At 43.1% G+C, this 17,385-nt stretch overlaps 1 protein-coding gene across 6 annotated transcripts; it reads right to left on the minus strand.

Moving 5' to 3' along the window:
• Positions 1-428: 428 nt before the first annotated feature.
• Positions 429-14,527, minus strand: LOC115149940 (adenosine 3'-phospho 5'-phosphosulfate transporter 2-like). 6 transcript variants are annotated; one of them, XM_029692760.1, is made up of 10 exons: positions 14,399-14,527; positions 10,164-10,394; positions 9,379-9,500; positions 8,831-8,985; positions 4,412-4,519; positions 4,030-4,127; positions 3,592-3,684; positions 3,322-3,433; positions 2,710-2,779; positions 429-1,117 (listed from the first exon to the last, which is right to left on the minus strand). In XM_029692760.1, exons 1-10 carry the CDS (start codon positions 14,420-14,422, stop codon positions 967-969), a joined length of 1,164 nt encoding a protein of 387 aa, XP_029548620.1. In that variant the 5' UTR covers positions 14,423-14,527; the 3' UTR covers positions 429-966. The 6 variants fall into 6 exon arrangements, with proteins under 6 accessions (XP_029548620.1, XP_029548656.1, XP_029548639.1 ...); XM_029692796.1 differs by having other exon boundaries at positions 10,164-10,387; positions 14,399-14,526; XM_029692779.1 differs by lacking the exon at positions 14,399-14,527 and adding an exon at positions 13,899-14,156 and having other exon boundaries at positions 10,164-10,387.
• Between the last annotated feature and the right edge of the window lie 2,858 nt (positions 14,528-17,385).

Raw genomic sequence — 17,385 nt, forward strand, 5'->3', positions numbered from 1 at the left:
CAATTGGATCTAAAATATCACCACATGATTTGCTGAAGGTAGCAAGGGATTATCAACCCCCAAAAATGATAAGTAATCACCATCCACCCCAAGCCTCAATATAAATCCAGGTGCTGATTGTATCATTATTTCCTAGAGGAGACAATCTAACATTCTCCCGAATGTCACCCTGACACACCAACACACACGTGATGTTCCACTCATCCAAATTAGGTCTAACGCCAAACCCTGTGAACAATGTTTGTTTTCAATTCTAGTGCCATTTTATTCCAGGATGACTAATAAAACAAGCCCGGGGCCATCTGATGGGTAAACATCTGAGAAGCTCCTTGGCAGCTGTTCAACTCCCTCCTCTGCAGCCAATGGATAAGAGATGGCTGGCAAGCTAGCTACTGACACAGTAATAAATGAAAACACATGAAAAAAAAAACATTTTGGATAAACTTCCCAGTTTGTTTTTAACGTAAAAAGAGCTAACCTTTCACCAAAATAAATTGTTCGCAAATATGGACCATGACAAGATTTCACTGTGCCGCTGAGCGGTATTTTGTACAATTGGATATAAATGACAAATAAACCATAAGAAATTTCTCAGACAATGATTGAGTAAAACCTTTTTTTTTTTGTCTTCTGGCACATGCAGGTGAAAATAAACATTCCATTTCGGGACATGATCAGTTCCATAAAAGTCTATAGCTTATCTTTCAACCGTGTCGTCCCCCTTCGCCTTGCACAGCCTAAAGTCATAGTCACTTACAGTGCCAAGCTGTGCTATTAAGGTTAGCTAAGAGGCCAGCTTCCATTTCAGAGTCTCGTAGGTGCACTGTATCCATGTTCTCCTCCTGGGAATGTTTATGGGTGGGGCTCTATGGCCTTTAAACGCATTAGGAGGCCACCTGTTACGAGGTCCATGTTAGATAGGAACGTTCGAAAAACGTCTGTTTATCCCGACATAGGTCCCTCTTACTACACGTTCTGTGATAGCAGCCTGACTTTCTTCCCTGTTAGAACCATATTCCTGAGGTCGGCCAAAGATGGCAGCTTCATCTTGTCTTTGTTTTTGCTGTAAACATTCAGGAAAATGCCCAACAGAACTAAAAGGCCACTCCATATGTACCTGAGAGGAAATGGAACGGAGAGGTGTGTTACAATGTTTTCAGAGCCTTGAAAGCAGCCTAAATTGAACTAAAGTAAAATAAACTCAGCAAAAAAAGAAACGTCCTCTCACTGTCAACTGCGTTTATTTTCAGCAAACTTAACATGTGTAAATATTTGTATGAACATAACAAGATTCAACAACTGAGACATAAACTGAACAAGTTCAACAGACTAACAGAAATTGAATGTGTCCCTGAACAAAATCAAAAGTAACAGTCAGTATCTGGTGTGGCCACCAGCTGCATTAAGTACTGCAGTGCATCTCCTCCTCATGGACTGCACCAGATTTGCCAGATCTTGCTGTGAGATGTTACCCCACTCTTCCACCAAGGCACCTACAAGTTCGCGGACATTTCTGGGGGGACTGGCCCTAGGCCTCACCCTCCGATCCAACAGGTCCCAGACGTGCTCAATGGGATTGAGATCCGGGCTCTTCGCTGGCCATGGCAGAACACTGACATTCCTGTCTTGCAGGAAATCACGCACAGAACGTGTAGTATGGCTGGTGGCATTGTCATGCTGGAGGGTCATGTCAGGATAAGCCTACAGGAAGGGTACCATATGAGGGAGGAGGATGTCTTCCCTGTAACGCACAGCATTGAGATTGCCTGCAATGACAACAAGCTCAGTCCGATGATACTGCGACACACCGCCCCAGACCATGACCGACCCTCCACCTCCAAATCGATCCCGCTCCAGAGCACAGGCCTCGATGTATCGCTCATTCCTTCGATGATAAACGTGAATCCGACCATCACCACTGGTGAGGCAAAACCACGACTCGTCAGTGAAGAGCACTTTTTGCCAGTCCTGTCTGGTCCAGCGACGGTGGGTTTGTGCCCATAGGCGACGTTGTTGCCGGTGATGTCTGGTGAGGACCTGCCTTACAACAGGCCTACAAGCCCTCAGTCCAGCCTCTCTCAGCCTATTGCAGACAGTCTGAGCACTGATAGCGGGATTGTGCGTTCCTGGTGTAACTCGGGCAGTTGTTGTTGCTATCCTGTACCTGTCCCGCAGGTGTGATGTTCGGATGTACCGATCCTGTGCAGGTGTTGTTACATGTGGTCTGCCACTGCGAGGAAAATCAGCTGTCCGTCCTGTCTCCCTGTAGCGCTGCTTAGGCGTCTCACAGTACGTACATTGCAATTTATTGCCCTGGCCACATCTGCAGTCCTCATGCCTCCTTGCAGCATGCCTAAGGTACGTTCACGCAGATGTGCAGGGACCCTGGGCATCTTCCTTTTGGTGATTTTCAGAGTCAGTAGAAAGGCGTGTCCTAAGTCTTTAGTGTCTTAAGTTTTCATAACTGTGACCTTAATTGCCTACCGTCTGTAAGCTGTTAGGGTCTTAACGACCGTTCCACAGGTGCATGTTCATTAATTGTTTATGGTTCATTGAACAAGCATGGGAAACAGTGTTAAAACCCTTTACAATGAAGATCTGTGAAGTTATTTAGATTTTTACGAATTATCTTTGAAAGACAGGGTCCTGAAAAAGGGACGTTTTTTGTTGTTGCTGAGTTTAGAAGAGACTGACGATAAAATGACTTACTGAAAAGTAAAAGGCTTTGAGAAGAACATAAAGGATAGGATAATCGTCATCGCCTTACGTCCGGTCGTCACTGAAATGAACAGAAAACAGAAAAGTGAGAAAAATAATACCACACAACCTTGAATCTAAGTCTGTCACATCCAATGGACATCGAGGAAATATACATTTCTTTAACTTTGGGGATGAGATTACTTTGACATTTGTCTTGCAGTTAATGTCAAAATTAATCTGGAAGTTTCCAGAACTTTTAAATAAGATTCCGATCACTCTAATCTAGCTTCATTTCAATAATCTGATGTGGCTTTTTTACCACTGCGAAATGTCAAAAGTTTATGCTTTTATAATTTAGAGGTAGAGTTGGAGGGTTAGTAAGGATATCACAAGTCATACAGTAGGGGTCTTTCTGTGGAGCCATAGGCTTACTTAGGGGAGTTTTAACTCAAGGTTCCATTGGTCCAAAAATTCACAACATTCTGAATTAAAATATGGACTAGTCATAGGAAACAATGGGAACTGTTCAATTGAACACTTTGAGACATAAAAAGAGAGTATTAGTAATTTTGTGCGGTTCCGCAAGCAAAGCATTTGCCCAGACCTGAATGGTCTTCTCACCCGTGACTGTGACCAGAGCTCCGAAGAGTTTGATCAAGGCCAGCACAAATGAAATGCCAAAGTATCCCGTGAGAGAGAAGAAGAATGCATAACCGTATGTCGTCACAGGATGCTGAAAAGAATAAAAATAATAATTCAATAGATTGTCACATCAACATCTTTTACCAAATTCATACGTTATCCACAAAGTGCATCAAACAAATGACAACTACAGAACGGTGAAATGCTTCAACTATTATAATGAAACATGACAGAGAGGGTTTTACTAACCTGAGAGCAAAAGGCCACTGCTGGTCCCAATCCACCCACACCAAACAGGCCTGTCAATATGTACCCAAAACCGATGGAATAGGAATATAAAACCTTTAACACAAGCAAATGCCTCACATAAGTCTGACACATTTCTCAGGTGATTCAGGACAGTTTATACAATTGGGTTTGCAATATACATATACCAGCTTGGTTTTAAGGCAGCTCCTCAGTACCTCACGGCACAACGCCTCTCCCCTATTTGACCTAGATAGTTTATGTGTATGTATTGATACGTAGGCTACATGTGCTTTTACATTTTTTTTAGTTTTGTCCTTGAGCTGTTCTTGTCTATTAATGTTCTGTATTATGTCATGTTTCTGGTTTTGCGTGGACCCCAGGAAGAGTAGCTGCTGCTTTCGCAAACAACTAATGGGGAGCCTAATAAAATACCAGTACCATTTCAGAGCTGGAACCATTGTGGAGCTTCATGGCTTTCTCCTGCACGTTCCCAATGGCAGCGTCAGCGCACAGAGCCAAAGAGATGAGGAGGACACCTAAAACTCCAGACAAACCACGTTAACCACTGTAACCAATAACAGCACTTATCTTTAAGGAGTTCAAACTCCACATTTAAAAGTACTTCAGTCCCAGCCCAGGTAACAAGTTCTAGGCTTAATTTGGCCCATGCTCATAAATGTCAGCATTCTGATTACTTTGATACACGTTCTTGTCTTAAACTTATTTGAATGGTAAAATGATTGATCCATAGCTAAACAGTGTCGTAACCACTCCGCCGATTTACCAATAGATAAATAACAGATTCAGATTCACGTGTTACCTGTTGCATTGAAGTTGGGGGCGACTTTACTGTCAGCTAGAGTAAACCAGATGAGTCCCAGGCTCATACAGAGAGCAGCCGATACATCAGCCAGATTGTACCGTTTCCCTAGAAAACAGAGAGGCGTTAGGATACAAAGTCAAGGGAATTTCTCCAGAGCAGCTGACTTAGAATTCAGGGAGACTACTCGACTGACACGTTCCACTTGGATAGAATGTTGAATACACTAAGTGTAATGATTCCAACTGATCCAACATCTGTCATGACTGACATCCAATCACGAAAACCTTTGAAACGAAAGGTGAACTAAACTTTTGAAATTTCGGAGGGCATTTCCCTTTGTGACAAGACGGGAAACAACAGAACAGGTGGAGACAGATGGAGCCTGTGTCTTCTCACCCCTCCACATGGGTCAAGTGGAAAACGTAACTGCGCTGGCTAGATAGATGCAATTCTGAGTGGCGGATAGGAGAGGAGCACTTGGCAGACAAGTCGTCACTATGCCTCATATCAGAGTGAGTAGAGAGAGGTCCACCTCACAATGGCTGTTGAAGTCGGAAGTTTACATACACCTTAGCCAAATACATTTAAACTCAGTTTTTCACAATTCCTGACTTTTAATCCAAGTAAAAATTCCCGGTCTTAGGTCAGTTAGGACCACCACTTTACTTTAAGAATGTGAAATGTCAGAATAATAGCAGAGAGAATTATTTATTTCAGCTTTAATTTCTTTCATGGGTCAGAAGTTTACATACACTCAATTAGTATTTCGTAGCATTGCCTTAAAATTGTTTAACTTGAGTCAGATGTTCCGGGTAGCCTTCCACAAGCTTCCCACAATAAGTTGGGTGAATTTTGGCCCATTCCTCCTGACAGAGCTGGTGTAACTGAGTCAGGCTTGTAGGCCTCCTTGCTCGCACACACTTTTTCAGTTCTGCCCACAAATGTTCTATAGGATTGAGGTCAGGGCTTTGTGATGGCCACTCCAATACCTTGACTTTGTTGTCCTTAAGCCATTTTCCACAACTTTGGAAGTATGCTTGGGGTCATTGTACATTTGAAACCAAGCTTTAACTTCCTGACTTCTCTGACTCTTGAGATGTTGCTTCAATATATCCACATCATTTTCCTACCTCATGATGCCATCTATTTTGTGAAGTGCACCAGTCCCTCCTGCAGCAAAGCACCCCCACAACATGATGCTGCCACCCCCGTGCTTCAAGGTTAGGATGGTGTAATTCGGCTTGCAAGCTTCCCCGTTTTTCCTCCAAACATAACGATGGTCATTATGGCCAAAGTTATATTTTTGCTTCATCAGACCAGAGGACATTTCTCCAAAAAGTATGATCTTTGTCCTCATGTGCAGTTGCAAACCGTAGTCTGGCTTTTTTATGGCGGTTTTGGAGCAGTGGCTTCTTCCTTGCTTGCTGAGCGGCCTTTCAGGTTATGTCAATATAGGACTCGTTTTACTGTGGATATAGATACTTTTGTACCTGTTTCTTCCAGCATCTTCACAAGGTCCTTTGCTGTTGTTCTGCGATTGATTTTTACTTTCCGCTCCAAAGTACGTTCATCTCTAGGAGACAGAACGCGGCTCCTTCCTGAGCAGTATGGCGACTGCGTGGTCCCATGGTGTTTATACTTGTATACTATTGTTTGTACAGATGAAGGTGGTACCTTCAGGCATTTGGAAATTGCTCCCAAGGATGAACCAGACTTGTGGAGGTCTACAATTTTTTTTTCTGAGGTCTTGGCTAATTTCTTTTGATTTTCCCATGATGTCAAGCAAAGAAGCACTGAGTTTGAAGGTAGACCTTGAAATACATCCACAGGTACACCTCCAATTGACTCAAATGATGTCAATTAGCCTATCAGAAGCTTCTAAAGCCATGACATCATTTTCTGGAATTTTCCAAGGTGTTTAAATGCACAGTCAACTTAGTGTATGTAAACTTCTGACCCACTGGAATTGTGATACAGTGAATTATAAGTTAAATAATCTGTCTGTAAACAATTGTTGGATGAATTACTTCTGTCATGCACAAGTAGATGTCCTAAAGGACTTGCCAAAACCATAGTTTGATAACAAGAAATTTGTGGAATGGTTGAAAAATGAGTTTTAATGACTCCAACCTAAGTGTATGTAAACTTCCGATTTCAACTGTAATTATGTATATAGAGCTATTTCCTTTGTTGTTTTTTTATTACCATTTTCATTATTTCATTTCCCTTAGTCCTGCATGTTGGAGCTCACTGCCTAAGATTTCCACTGTACCCTGCAATCACACCTGCAACCCTGTACATGTGACTATTAAACACTGTACCCTACAATCTCCCCTGCAACCCTGTACATGTGACTATTAAACACTGTACCCTGCAATCTCCCCTGCAACCCTGTACATGAGACTATTAAACACTGTACCCTACAATCTCCCCTGCAACCCTGTACATGTGACTATTAAACACTGTACCCTGCAATCTCCCCTGCAACCCTGTACATGTGACTATTAAACACTCAATCTGAATGTGAAAGGTTGGTAGGTGCACATGGCCCTTTGAACAAGTTCAGCCATGCAAAATTATATATAAAAACCTTTCAACTCAATCAAATCCAAACAGGAGAAGAGAGAGGGTTGAGGTTGGTTTGTGTTGAACACATGAAAAAAGGAAGGAAGAGGAGACTGAAGTCTCCCCAAACAGGCCGATAGATGCCTTGGGGGTGACAAGGTGACGCAGCAGGTTGGTCTGGCGTGCTTTGATTCCCCCTGTGCTCCCCTTTGAAGGGTTCGCATCAGATCTCGTTCGCATCCTGTGCGAATGCAGTAGAGCTTCCAACTAGCCCCCCTGGGGGACCCGTGGACCGCATCGCCAACGCAGGGAGGGAGAGAAAGGAAAGCAAAAAAACAAGCCTCTGATCGCTAGGACGTGGAACCTTTATGAAGACAGTGTCTTGGAGATGAAAGGCAGAATACCAAGAACTAGGCCTCCTCAAACTCCACACTCACAAACAACCCCCCCAAAAAAGTACGGATGGAACTCCAAAATAAAATTTGAACAGTGGTCATTGCTTGGAGGTGAGGGCGTAACTAGTGTGAGGTAAGACGCGTATAGGTTTCTAGACAGTGTGAGGTAGTCTTCCCTGTGGCTCAGTTGGTAGAGCATGGTGTTTGCAACGCCAGCATGGTGTGTGCAACGCCAGGGTTGTGGGTTCGATTCCCACGGGGGGCCAGTACAATAAAAACAAAAAATTAAATGCATGAAATGCAATGTATGAAATGTATGTATTCACTACTGTAAGTCGCTCTGGATAAGAGCGTCTGCTAAATGACTAAAATGTAAATGTAAGACGCGTATAGGTTTCTAGACAGTGTGAGGTAAGACGCGTCTAGGTTTCTAGTCAGTGTGAGGTAAGACGCGTATAGCTTTATAGACAGTGTGAGGTAAGACGCGTATAGCTTTATAGACAGTGTGAGGTAAGACGTATAGGTTTCTAGACAGTGTGAGGTAAGACGTATAGGTTTCTAGACAGTGTGAGGTAAGACGTCTAGGTTTCTAGACAGTGTGAGGTAAGACGTATAGGTTTCTAGACAGTGTGAGGTAAGACGCGTATAGCTTTCTAGATAGTGTGAGGTAAGACGTATAGGTTTCTAGACAGTGTGAGGTAAGACGTATAGGTTTCTAGACAGTGTGAGGTAAGACGCGTATAGCTTTCTAGACAGTGCGAGGTAAAACGCGTATAGCTTTATAGATAGTGTGAGGTAAGACGTATAGCTTTATAGACAGTGTGAGGTAAGACGTCTAGGTTTCTAGACAGTGTGAGGTAAGACGTATAGGTTTCTAGACAGTGTGAGGTAAGACGTATAGGTTTCTAGACAGTGTGAGGTAAGACGCGTATAGGTTTCTAGACAGTGTGAGGTAAGACGTCTAGGTTTCTAGACAGTGTGAGGTAAGACGTCTAGGTTTCTAGACAGTGTGAGGTAAGACGTCTAGGTTTCTAGACAGTGTGAGGTAAGACGTATAGGTTTCTAGACAGTGTGAGGTAAGACGTATAGGTTTCTAGACAGTGTGAGGTAAGACGTATAGGTTTCTAGACAGTGTGAGGTAAGACGTATAGGTTTCTAGACAGTGCATCTCTTATGATTGACCATTATGCCTCTTCTGTTTTTTCCTCTAGAGTTAAGTTCATTATCACAGTCACGCAAAAGGACAAGCATTTCCAGGCAGCATCTTCACGTCAAAGTCAGGGCCCGTATTCATAAAGCCTCTCAGTGTAGGAGTGCTGGTCTAGGATCAGATTCCCCCCCAGTCCACATCACCTTATTCATTATGATCTAAAAGGCTCAACTGGTCCTATATCAACACTCCTATTCTGAGACTCTTTGTGAATATGTACTCTCATACAAACAGAGATCCACTTACCTTGAATGAATATCCCTCCTATCATGACAGGAATGAGTTTGCAGCACTTGAAGATGACCTGTGTAGGATAATTCAAGTAACCCAGTGAGGTGTTTGATAGGCCCATGGTCCCCACCGTTAGAAATGCTATGATCATGTACGTCTTCCCTGGTATTCTGCAAAGAGAAAAGGAGCAATTAGCCTTGTGGGATGACAACAACAAAAACATAAGGTTTTCTAGCAATACAAAATTAAGTGTTGTTGATATAGAGAGGTCTTGTGAGAGATCACAGGTCATATTCTTTGGCGTTACAAGGCACATAGCTAATTAACATAATATGTATAGTTAACGGGAAATAGACTGATCATCATTCTATGATTAAGTAAATCTGTTTTTATAGTGCTCAAACGCCATTAACCATGAAATAGGCTAGTCTGTTTATGGACGTTATTCTCGGGGAAAGTCCTACTTTTGGATTCCCGTCTTTGTTGGTGAACACCGTCCTACTTTTGTTTGCTGAAGCGCAGAGGCTTAATGGAACTCAATTCTCTTGCATTTCCTTGTTTACCTTCTCCGTTTGTCCTGTGTGAGCTGCAATTCCACCAGTCCAAACAGGGAGTAGAACCCAAACTGTACAAGGGTGAGGTACCATCCAAAGGGCTTGAAACCCTCCATGGAAAATATTAGCTCCTGAAAAAACAGACAAACAAATTGTGCTAGTCTCTTTTCAGGCCTACTGTGAGGTAAATCACTACTTTTCCTGTGTATTTTCATAGAATCCTTAGAGAGGCTTGGTGATAAAGTTTCCCTACTTTGCATGTGGCAACAACCAATCGTACAGGTGAATCGATCGATTAATCAAATGTATTTTTATAAAGCCTTTTTACATGAGCAGCTATAACTAAGGGCTTTACAGACACCCGGCCTCCACGGGGGAACAAGCACAGCAGAAGCAAGAGGACAGTTTCCACGAAACACCCTAGAAGGAAGGGACCTAGAAACTAAACCCATATTCTTATGACTGTACCAGGTTGAGATTAAGAGTACACGTGACCATTCAGGCTAGAGTGAAGAATGTGGCAAAGTGATCATGCTCTTGCAATATACCACTACCTAAAACACATTTCTTCAAAAAAGTGTGGATATTGGAACAGAGCCTCTGGCTCATAGCTTAGCGGACACCCGCCACTAACAAATTAGTCAGGGTCAGGCTGGGGTGTAATCACTCGTGCACACTGTTGCAAAAACACTCTCAACGGAAAATGTTTTCAACGAAAACTAGAGTTTCAGGTAGGTCCCTGGTCCCTCGCCGTTTGCTTCTGCTTGGTTCCTAGTGAATACACCTCAGCTTACCTGTAAGTACCCATAGAGGAGGTGAAAGAGGAAGACGCCCGCAGTGCAGATGCCGAACTGGGTAGCTGTGTTGAAGCTGCTCAGGTTGATGCCCAGCACTCTCAGCTCCTCCACAGACTTGATGTGCGGAGACATCGTGACCTCACTGGACGACGGAATGGAGATAGACAGATGCTTCCGGGCGTTGTTGTAGTTCATCGGGCCGAATTTGTCACTCATGGTGTCTGGGGGCTGGAGATCAAAGACAGGAACAAGGTAGTTTCATTACTTATGTTGCGAAAGATGCGACTGTCAGACTACCGTAAAACTTAAATTAAACGCAGTCTCAAATAGCTGCCTGTCCTTTTTAATAGCTGGGCAACAGCACACATTTCAGCAAATAAACACCAGGCTATTAATTGAAATGTTATGGTTTAAATTGAGTGTGGGAAGATGAAGAAGTTGTCTGTGTACTCGCATGCTTAGATAGTAGGCAACACCGTATTAGGAATCACTGACACACATTGGCCAATTCAGAACTGGCATAGCTAGCTAGCTAGAGAACTTACCTGTAACAATCAAGGACAGCAACAGTGCAATTATCATTGATCTGATTTCTGTGGGAGTCTCTGGATTTGACTATTCCAGATGTGCAGCACTACTAAGCCAGCTAGCTAGCTATATGATTGAGTACGCCAATGATTAATTGCTAGCTAATACGCTAGTAAACTAGCTACAATACATCACCAAAAGTATGTGGACACCCCTTCAAATGAGTGAATTCGGCTATTTCAGACACACCCGTTGCTGACAGGTGTATAAAATCAACCACACAGCTATGCAATCTCCAAAGGACGATGATATGAGACAGAGAGGGGCTGGAGTAAGATGAGGAAGCGGACTGGTATGAATTGTATTGGAAGGTCGGAAGGCCCAGTTGTGTTGTTGTAGGCACGTCATTGGGGACATGAGCAGAACTCCGGAAGGGGAAAATGGAGTCCCTAGAGAAAGCAAGTACAAAATGGGTGTCAGGGATGAAGCGGCAGTATTATCATAAGGAGACGTGTACTTGGAAAACGGAGAAGGAATGGAGGGAAAAAGAGAGGGAGAAGAGGTCTAAGAGAGTGAGGGAAGAAGAGGGTGATCTTGAGTCAGATAAAAATGGTGGTGAAAAGGGAGATGGTTTGTCAAAGAATGGTAGAAAGTGTAAGCAGAGGGAGCTAAAGACAGGAGGAGAAATGGAAGTGAATGAGAGTGAAGTATCGGAGGTGGTAGGTGCGGTAAAGTCATCGGAGACCGAGGTATGCACCGAGGATCAGGATGAAGAAGAGTCTGTGACAGTAGGAGTGAAGTTTATGGAGAAAGTGGACTCTTGCCTTTTTTCTGATCCATTTGTGGTTTCACGGTGGGTGAAAAAAAGAGTTGGGTCATGTGGAATCGGTGAGGGTAACTAGAGGAGGTCTAGTGATAATTGTTTCTGTTGGGCAGAGGAAGAATGAGCTCAAAGTCAAATGAATGGGTGCAAGAAAAGTGAATAGTTCATTCTCAAGAAAATGGCACCAATGAAAGGAGTGATAACTGGGGTAGCAGTAGATATAAACGTTGACTAGCTGAGGGGAAAGATTCCCGGTGTATGTGATGCTCGTCGTTTGATGCGACGCAGACAGGGTGGCGAGAGTGGAGAAACAGAAGAGTCATTGTCTGTTCTTCTGAGTTTTGAAGTTGAGTCTTTGCCTGACAAAGTTAAGTTAGGATATATAAGTTATCCTGTACGAGCGTATGTGCCAAACACATTAAGATGTTACAGGTGTCAAGCTTATGGGCATGTGGCAGCAGTGTGTAGGAAGGAGGTTCCAAGGTGTGAGAAATGTGCAGAAGGGCACGACACAAAGAAAAGTGTAGTACTGGGGAAAGTAGTGGAATGTGTTAATTGTAGGGGTGCCCATGGAGCTGGGGATCAGAAATGTCCTTGTGCGAGAAAGGCAGGTTGAGGTTTCCAGGGTTAGAGTAGAGCAGAAGTTGCCATATGCTGAGGCAGTGAAGAAAGTAGAGGAGATGGGTTAAGGGGGAGGAGTGGTGAGAGTAGTAGAGATGTACTAGTACAGAGGGATATGCTAAAAAGTGATTTTTAGCATTTATAGCCATGTTTAATTGTACTGCAGGGATCGGAAGTCTCAGAAAATTGAGGTTATGGTGGCAGCTGCAGAAAGGTATTTGGGTGGGCGAGACTTGACAGCAGAAGAGTTACAGGATGTGTTAAGTGGTGATGTCCCATCTTTTCAGGGTGATGGCATGAGGTAGGAATAAATACATGGAATTAGTGGAGTAGGGGGGTGTTCATTTATTTGATATAATTTTGAAATTAGTGTTAGATGGTAGGGTATTTATTTAGTACATTTTTATTTTTCAAGTAAAGTATAAGGGAGTTGTACTCCAGTCTAGTAGGTGGCGGTAATACAACAAATTGGATGCCAACCGCCGTTAAACCTCATAGAAGAAGAAGCAATCTCCATAGACAAACATTGGCAGTAGAATGGCCTTGCTGATGAGTGACTTTCAACGTGGCACCGTCATAGGACGCCACCATTCCAACGAGTCAATTGGTCAAATTTATGCCCTGGTCAACTGTAAGTGCTGTTATTGAAAAGTGAAAATGTTTAGGAGCAACAACGGCTCAGTTGCGAAGTGGTAGGTCACACAAGCTCACATCTGTCCTCGGTTGCAGCACTCACTACCGAGTTCAAAACTGCCTCTGGAAGCAACGTCAGCTGTTTGTTGGGAGAATCATGAAATGGGTTTCCATGGCCGAGCAGCCGCACACAAGCATAAGATCACCATGCAATGCCAAGCGTCGGCTGGAGTGGTGTAAATCTCATTGCCATTGACTCTGGAGCAGTGGAAACATGTTCTCTGGAGTGATGAATCACGCTTCACCATCTGGCAGTCCGACGGACAAATCTGGGTTTGGTGGATGCCAGGAGAACGCTACCTGCCCCAATGCATAGTGCCAACTGTAAAGTTTGTGGAAGAGGAGTAATGGTCTGGGGCTGTTTTTCATGGTTCGGGCCCCTTAGTTCCAGTGAAGGGAAATCTTAACACTACAGCATACAATTACATTCTAGATGATTCTGTGCTTCCAACTTTGTGGCAACAGTTTGGGGAAGGCCCTTTCCTGTTTTAGCACAACAATGCTCCCATGAACAAAGCGAGGTCCACAAAGAAATTGTTTGTCGAGATCAATGTGGAAGAACTTGACTGGCCTGCACAGAGCCCTGACCTCAACCCCATCGAACACCTTTGGGTTGAATTGGAACGCCGACTGCGAACCAGGCCTAATCGCCCATCTCACTAATGCTCTTGTGACTGAATGGAAGCAAGTCCCCTCAGCAATGTTCCAACATCTAGTAGAAAACCTTCCCAGATGAGCAGAGGCTGTTATAGCAGCAATGGGGGGGGGGGGGGGGGGGGGGGGGGGGGGGGGGGGGATCAACTCCATATTAATGCCCATTATTTTGGAATGAGATGTTCGACGAGCAGGTGTCCACATACTTTGGTCATGTAATGTTAGTGTCCTTAGCTAGCTAGCTAAGCACTGCAGTGAGCTGTGTGGCAAATCCTAAAACGACCACAAAACACAATGACATACATTCTGACCTGCCTTATTACCAGCAGTGCTGTTATTTCGCAATTCAAAATAAAAATGAGCTAACTTCTTTGCATGCTTAGAAAGTTGCTTTTTCTGAAAAATATATCTACCTGGCTAGCTGCTACAAGCTAGCATGCTAGCTAGCTGAACAACACTTCCGGGTTTGAAATATGTATGGTGCCGTTGTTCAATCGAGTCGGATCATTAGCATGTTTCCAAACGTGGCAGGTCCATTTCATAATGCTAATGTGCGGCTATATTATTAACATTTTAGTCATTTTGAGGCGAAAAGACCTGTAGCTCACGTGCGTACGCCAACAACTTAAACTCTGACTCGCCTCGAACTATGACCTCGTTTCCCATTGGTGGAGGGTAACTATTTCCAAAGTTGTCGCTATAAATAAGGTGTTCTCAGTCAATTTATCTGGTAAAATACGGCTTAAATAAAAAAAAATTTTTTAAATACACCAGAGCAGGTGAGAAGTGAAATGCAGAGGCATAGAGAAACTACATTCGTAGTCTAATCAGTCCTTGCAAAACAGAAAAAACATGTTTTATTTTTGTTCACATCAAACATTATAGTCTTGACTATTGATAAGTTTGGTCCTACCTTGTCCAGTGCCAGAGGATCCATAACTTCTTATTTCATTATTTTGTGCACACAATGGTCATCTTTCGTGTCTGGAAACAATTGCTGTAATTAAATCTGCAAACAGCAGAACCTGTCCAACCAGACTGTCTACCTTAGAAGGGGGCTGAGTGAAAAGATGCCTATTTATATTATACATTCCATTCTTGTTGTATGTTTACTTCTTGATTTGTTTTTTGCAATTCAACAAATGGTGAATTATGAGGTCACTGGACATAATTGACAAGAAGGCCAGATAGAACATGAATTTAATGATTTTATCCTTACCTACTAAATGCACCTTTTGCTGTTTTTTAGATTCAATTACAGAAGCAATACCAGAGAGGTAAAACTTTGACATATCCCTTGTCTGACCAAGAAGGACCAATCCTGTCCTGTGTTTGATGTTGACACTCCTCAAGGCCTTTACAGCTCACGGAATGATTCCCTCTTTCCCTCACCTCTCCTCACCCCAAGCTATACTGTATCCCTCTGCCCTCTCTCCATCCCTCCTCCTTCCATCCCTCCTCCTTCCTTCCCTCCCTCCTCCTTCCTTCCCTCCATCCGCTCTCCCTCCCTCCCTCCCTCCCTCCCTCCCTCCTTACTGCATCTCTCCACCTTCCCCCATCCCTCCTCCCATTCTTTCCCAGCCGCCCAAGCCAACCTGGGCCTCTCTCTCCATCCACACAGGAGGTTAATTCACTCTAGGATGGCATTATTTCCTCCTAGCTCTTTGACAATATAAAAATTCAGAGTGGACAGCTCTATCCCTCTTCCATCTCAGATTTGATTGTAATGGTATTGCCTTTTGTCCCTAGGGGGCCCCGTGCCGCCTTGGCCGGGGCTTTATGACACTAAATAGCTGGGCTACAATTTTTCCATCTATTCAAAAAATTCTGTTAATAACTCATTTCGAATGAGACTTGGGTGCTGCCTGGCTGGCCACTCCCGCCAGGTCCCTTACCACCCACCACTCACAGGTCACCTCCTAGACCTAGAAAGTGCCTAAGCGCTGAATGCAAGGGGTTAATTAAATGTCTCTGAATTTATGAGTCCCCTTCCTGTTACACTGCACTCCAATTGACACAAATGTCATATTTACAGCCTGGCTGTAAAAAAGTATTCAGTATTGCACAGTATAGTCTGCATGGGGCTGCCCACTTTCTTTTCCCATCAAACTTTACAAGTGTACCCATTCATCAAAAACAATGGATTTATATAAAACCCATTTCCACCCTATAAGATCCTGTTAAATAATAAAATAATTATTGATTGATCATTCGAAAAGATACATAGTGGTGTAATGGCTTTGCACCAGACCACCGGACGGATCTGCCATAAATAAAGGGAAATTACTTCTGAACCAGTCAAATCTGTATTCAATATGGCCCCTTGCAGTGTTGATCACTGAGGCCATTAAATATTTTGGAGGTTCGCATGGGTCCATGACCTATATGTTCTTGATAGAAAAGACAAAGTACAGAAACGGCATGAAGCTTAATTGCCTTTTCAAATGAGACTGGTTGTGAGGACTACTAAGTGAAGTGGCTAAACAAAAATGGAAAATGTATAGTTTTAGTAATTCGGCCATTGGACTAAACTGTTGTGAAGCACAGTTAAAGCAATCAAAAGTTACCTTGCAAGGATGACTGAAACAGAAATATCCATTGAGTGGGTGGTTTTACAGTATTCAAAAAATGTGTTTAGATGTGTATTTCAAAACCTAGTAGAAGGGATGGCCCCGTGCAGTCTGAGAGTTTCCCAGCACCCTCCCTTGATGACTTATGTTTTTCCCACAACACACTTTCCTGAGATTAAAAAGAAAATTGACTCATATATCCTTACACACAACCTTCAACTCAAAGTTCCACCTTCAAAATGGAAAATTCTAGAAGAAAATGACACTGGCGCTTGTCTTATCAAAAACAATCCCTAAATGTATTTTGTCATAAAATCCTTTAACTTTTGCGAACAAGGGGGAATGGACCTTTCCAAAAGGATCGAGGAACGCTATAATGTCACCCAATCCTATTTAACATTGAGGGTTTCTTAAAAAACCCATTTGTGTTTGTTTTTAGCACAGGCTAAAGGGCCTTCTCTGTTGTCTCTTTCGTGGGCTAGTCTGAAGCCTCTTGCATGCTATAGAAAACAGATGGTATCTCCGCTATACTACTTCTCAAAGCACTCATATCCTCTCTCATGTTATTTTCTTTGATCTGCTAGGCTTGCTGGTCTCACATTTTTTTGTGTATTTTCTGGGGGGGGGGGGGCCCTCTCTGCGACTGACCTTAGAAAAGTACTGTGACAATATTGGTGGGGTTGTGGATGCTTCTCGGAATGTACCTCCTATGTCCTGTTTTGGTAAAAGGAATGTATTGTAAGATCTACTAAGCAATTAAAAGGGCTTTCAAACCGTCTTCCTGTGTATTCAAGTGAATGTGTTCCTTAGGATTTTCGTGAACAGAACAAGTATTGACTATAGTATGTGTTGACTTCAGTATGACTACACTACGTGTTGATTACAGTATGACCACAGTATGTGTTTACAACAGTATGTGCTGACTACAGTATGTGCTGACTACAGTATGACCAAAGAAAGTCCAGGCAATGCATATCAATGATCTGAATTTGACAGTTGATGTAGCGTAACCTATTAACTGATTATATTTCTTACTAAGAGCTAAACCATTTGAACATCTCTTTGGATTTATGTGAAATACCTTGGGACTGCTTCCCATGCCCCTTAGGCAACAGATCGGCAACATGAACTCCTCACTATATAGGCTTTACCTCAATACGTAACATTAAATATACAGTATTAAAATGAGTAAACCAATGAGAGAAGAGAACCTAGTAAACTACTACACACTCAAACTCCAGAAGGAAAAGGAAGCTTTTGTTTTCTTTTTCGTGTGCAGCCAGGAGGGGGAAGCATACCTCTTTGCAAATCGGACCAAAAGAGAAGAAAA

The sequence above is a fragment of the Salmo trutta genome, chromosome 2 (assembly GCF_901001165.1).
Source record: "Salmo trutta chromosome 2, fSalTru1.1, whole genome shotgun sequence".
Classification (NCBI taxonomy): Eukaryota; Metazoa; Chordata; class Actinopteri; order Salmoniformes; family Salmonidae; genus Salmo; species Salmo trutta.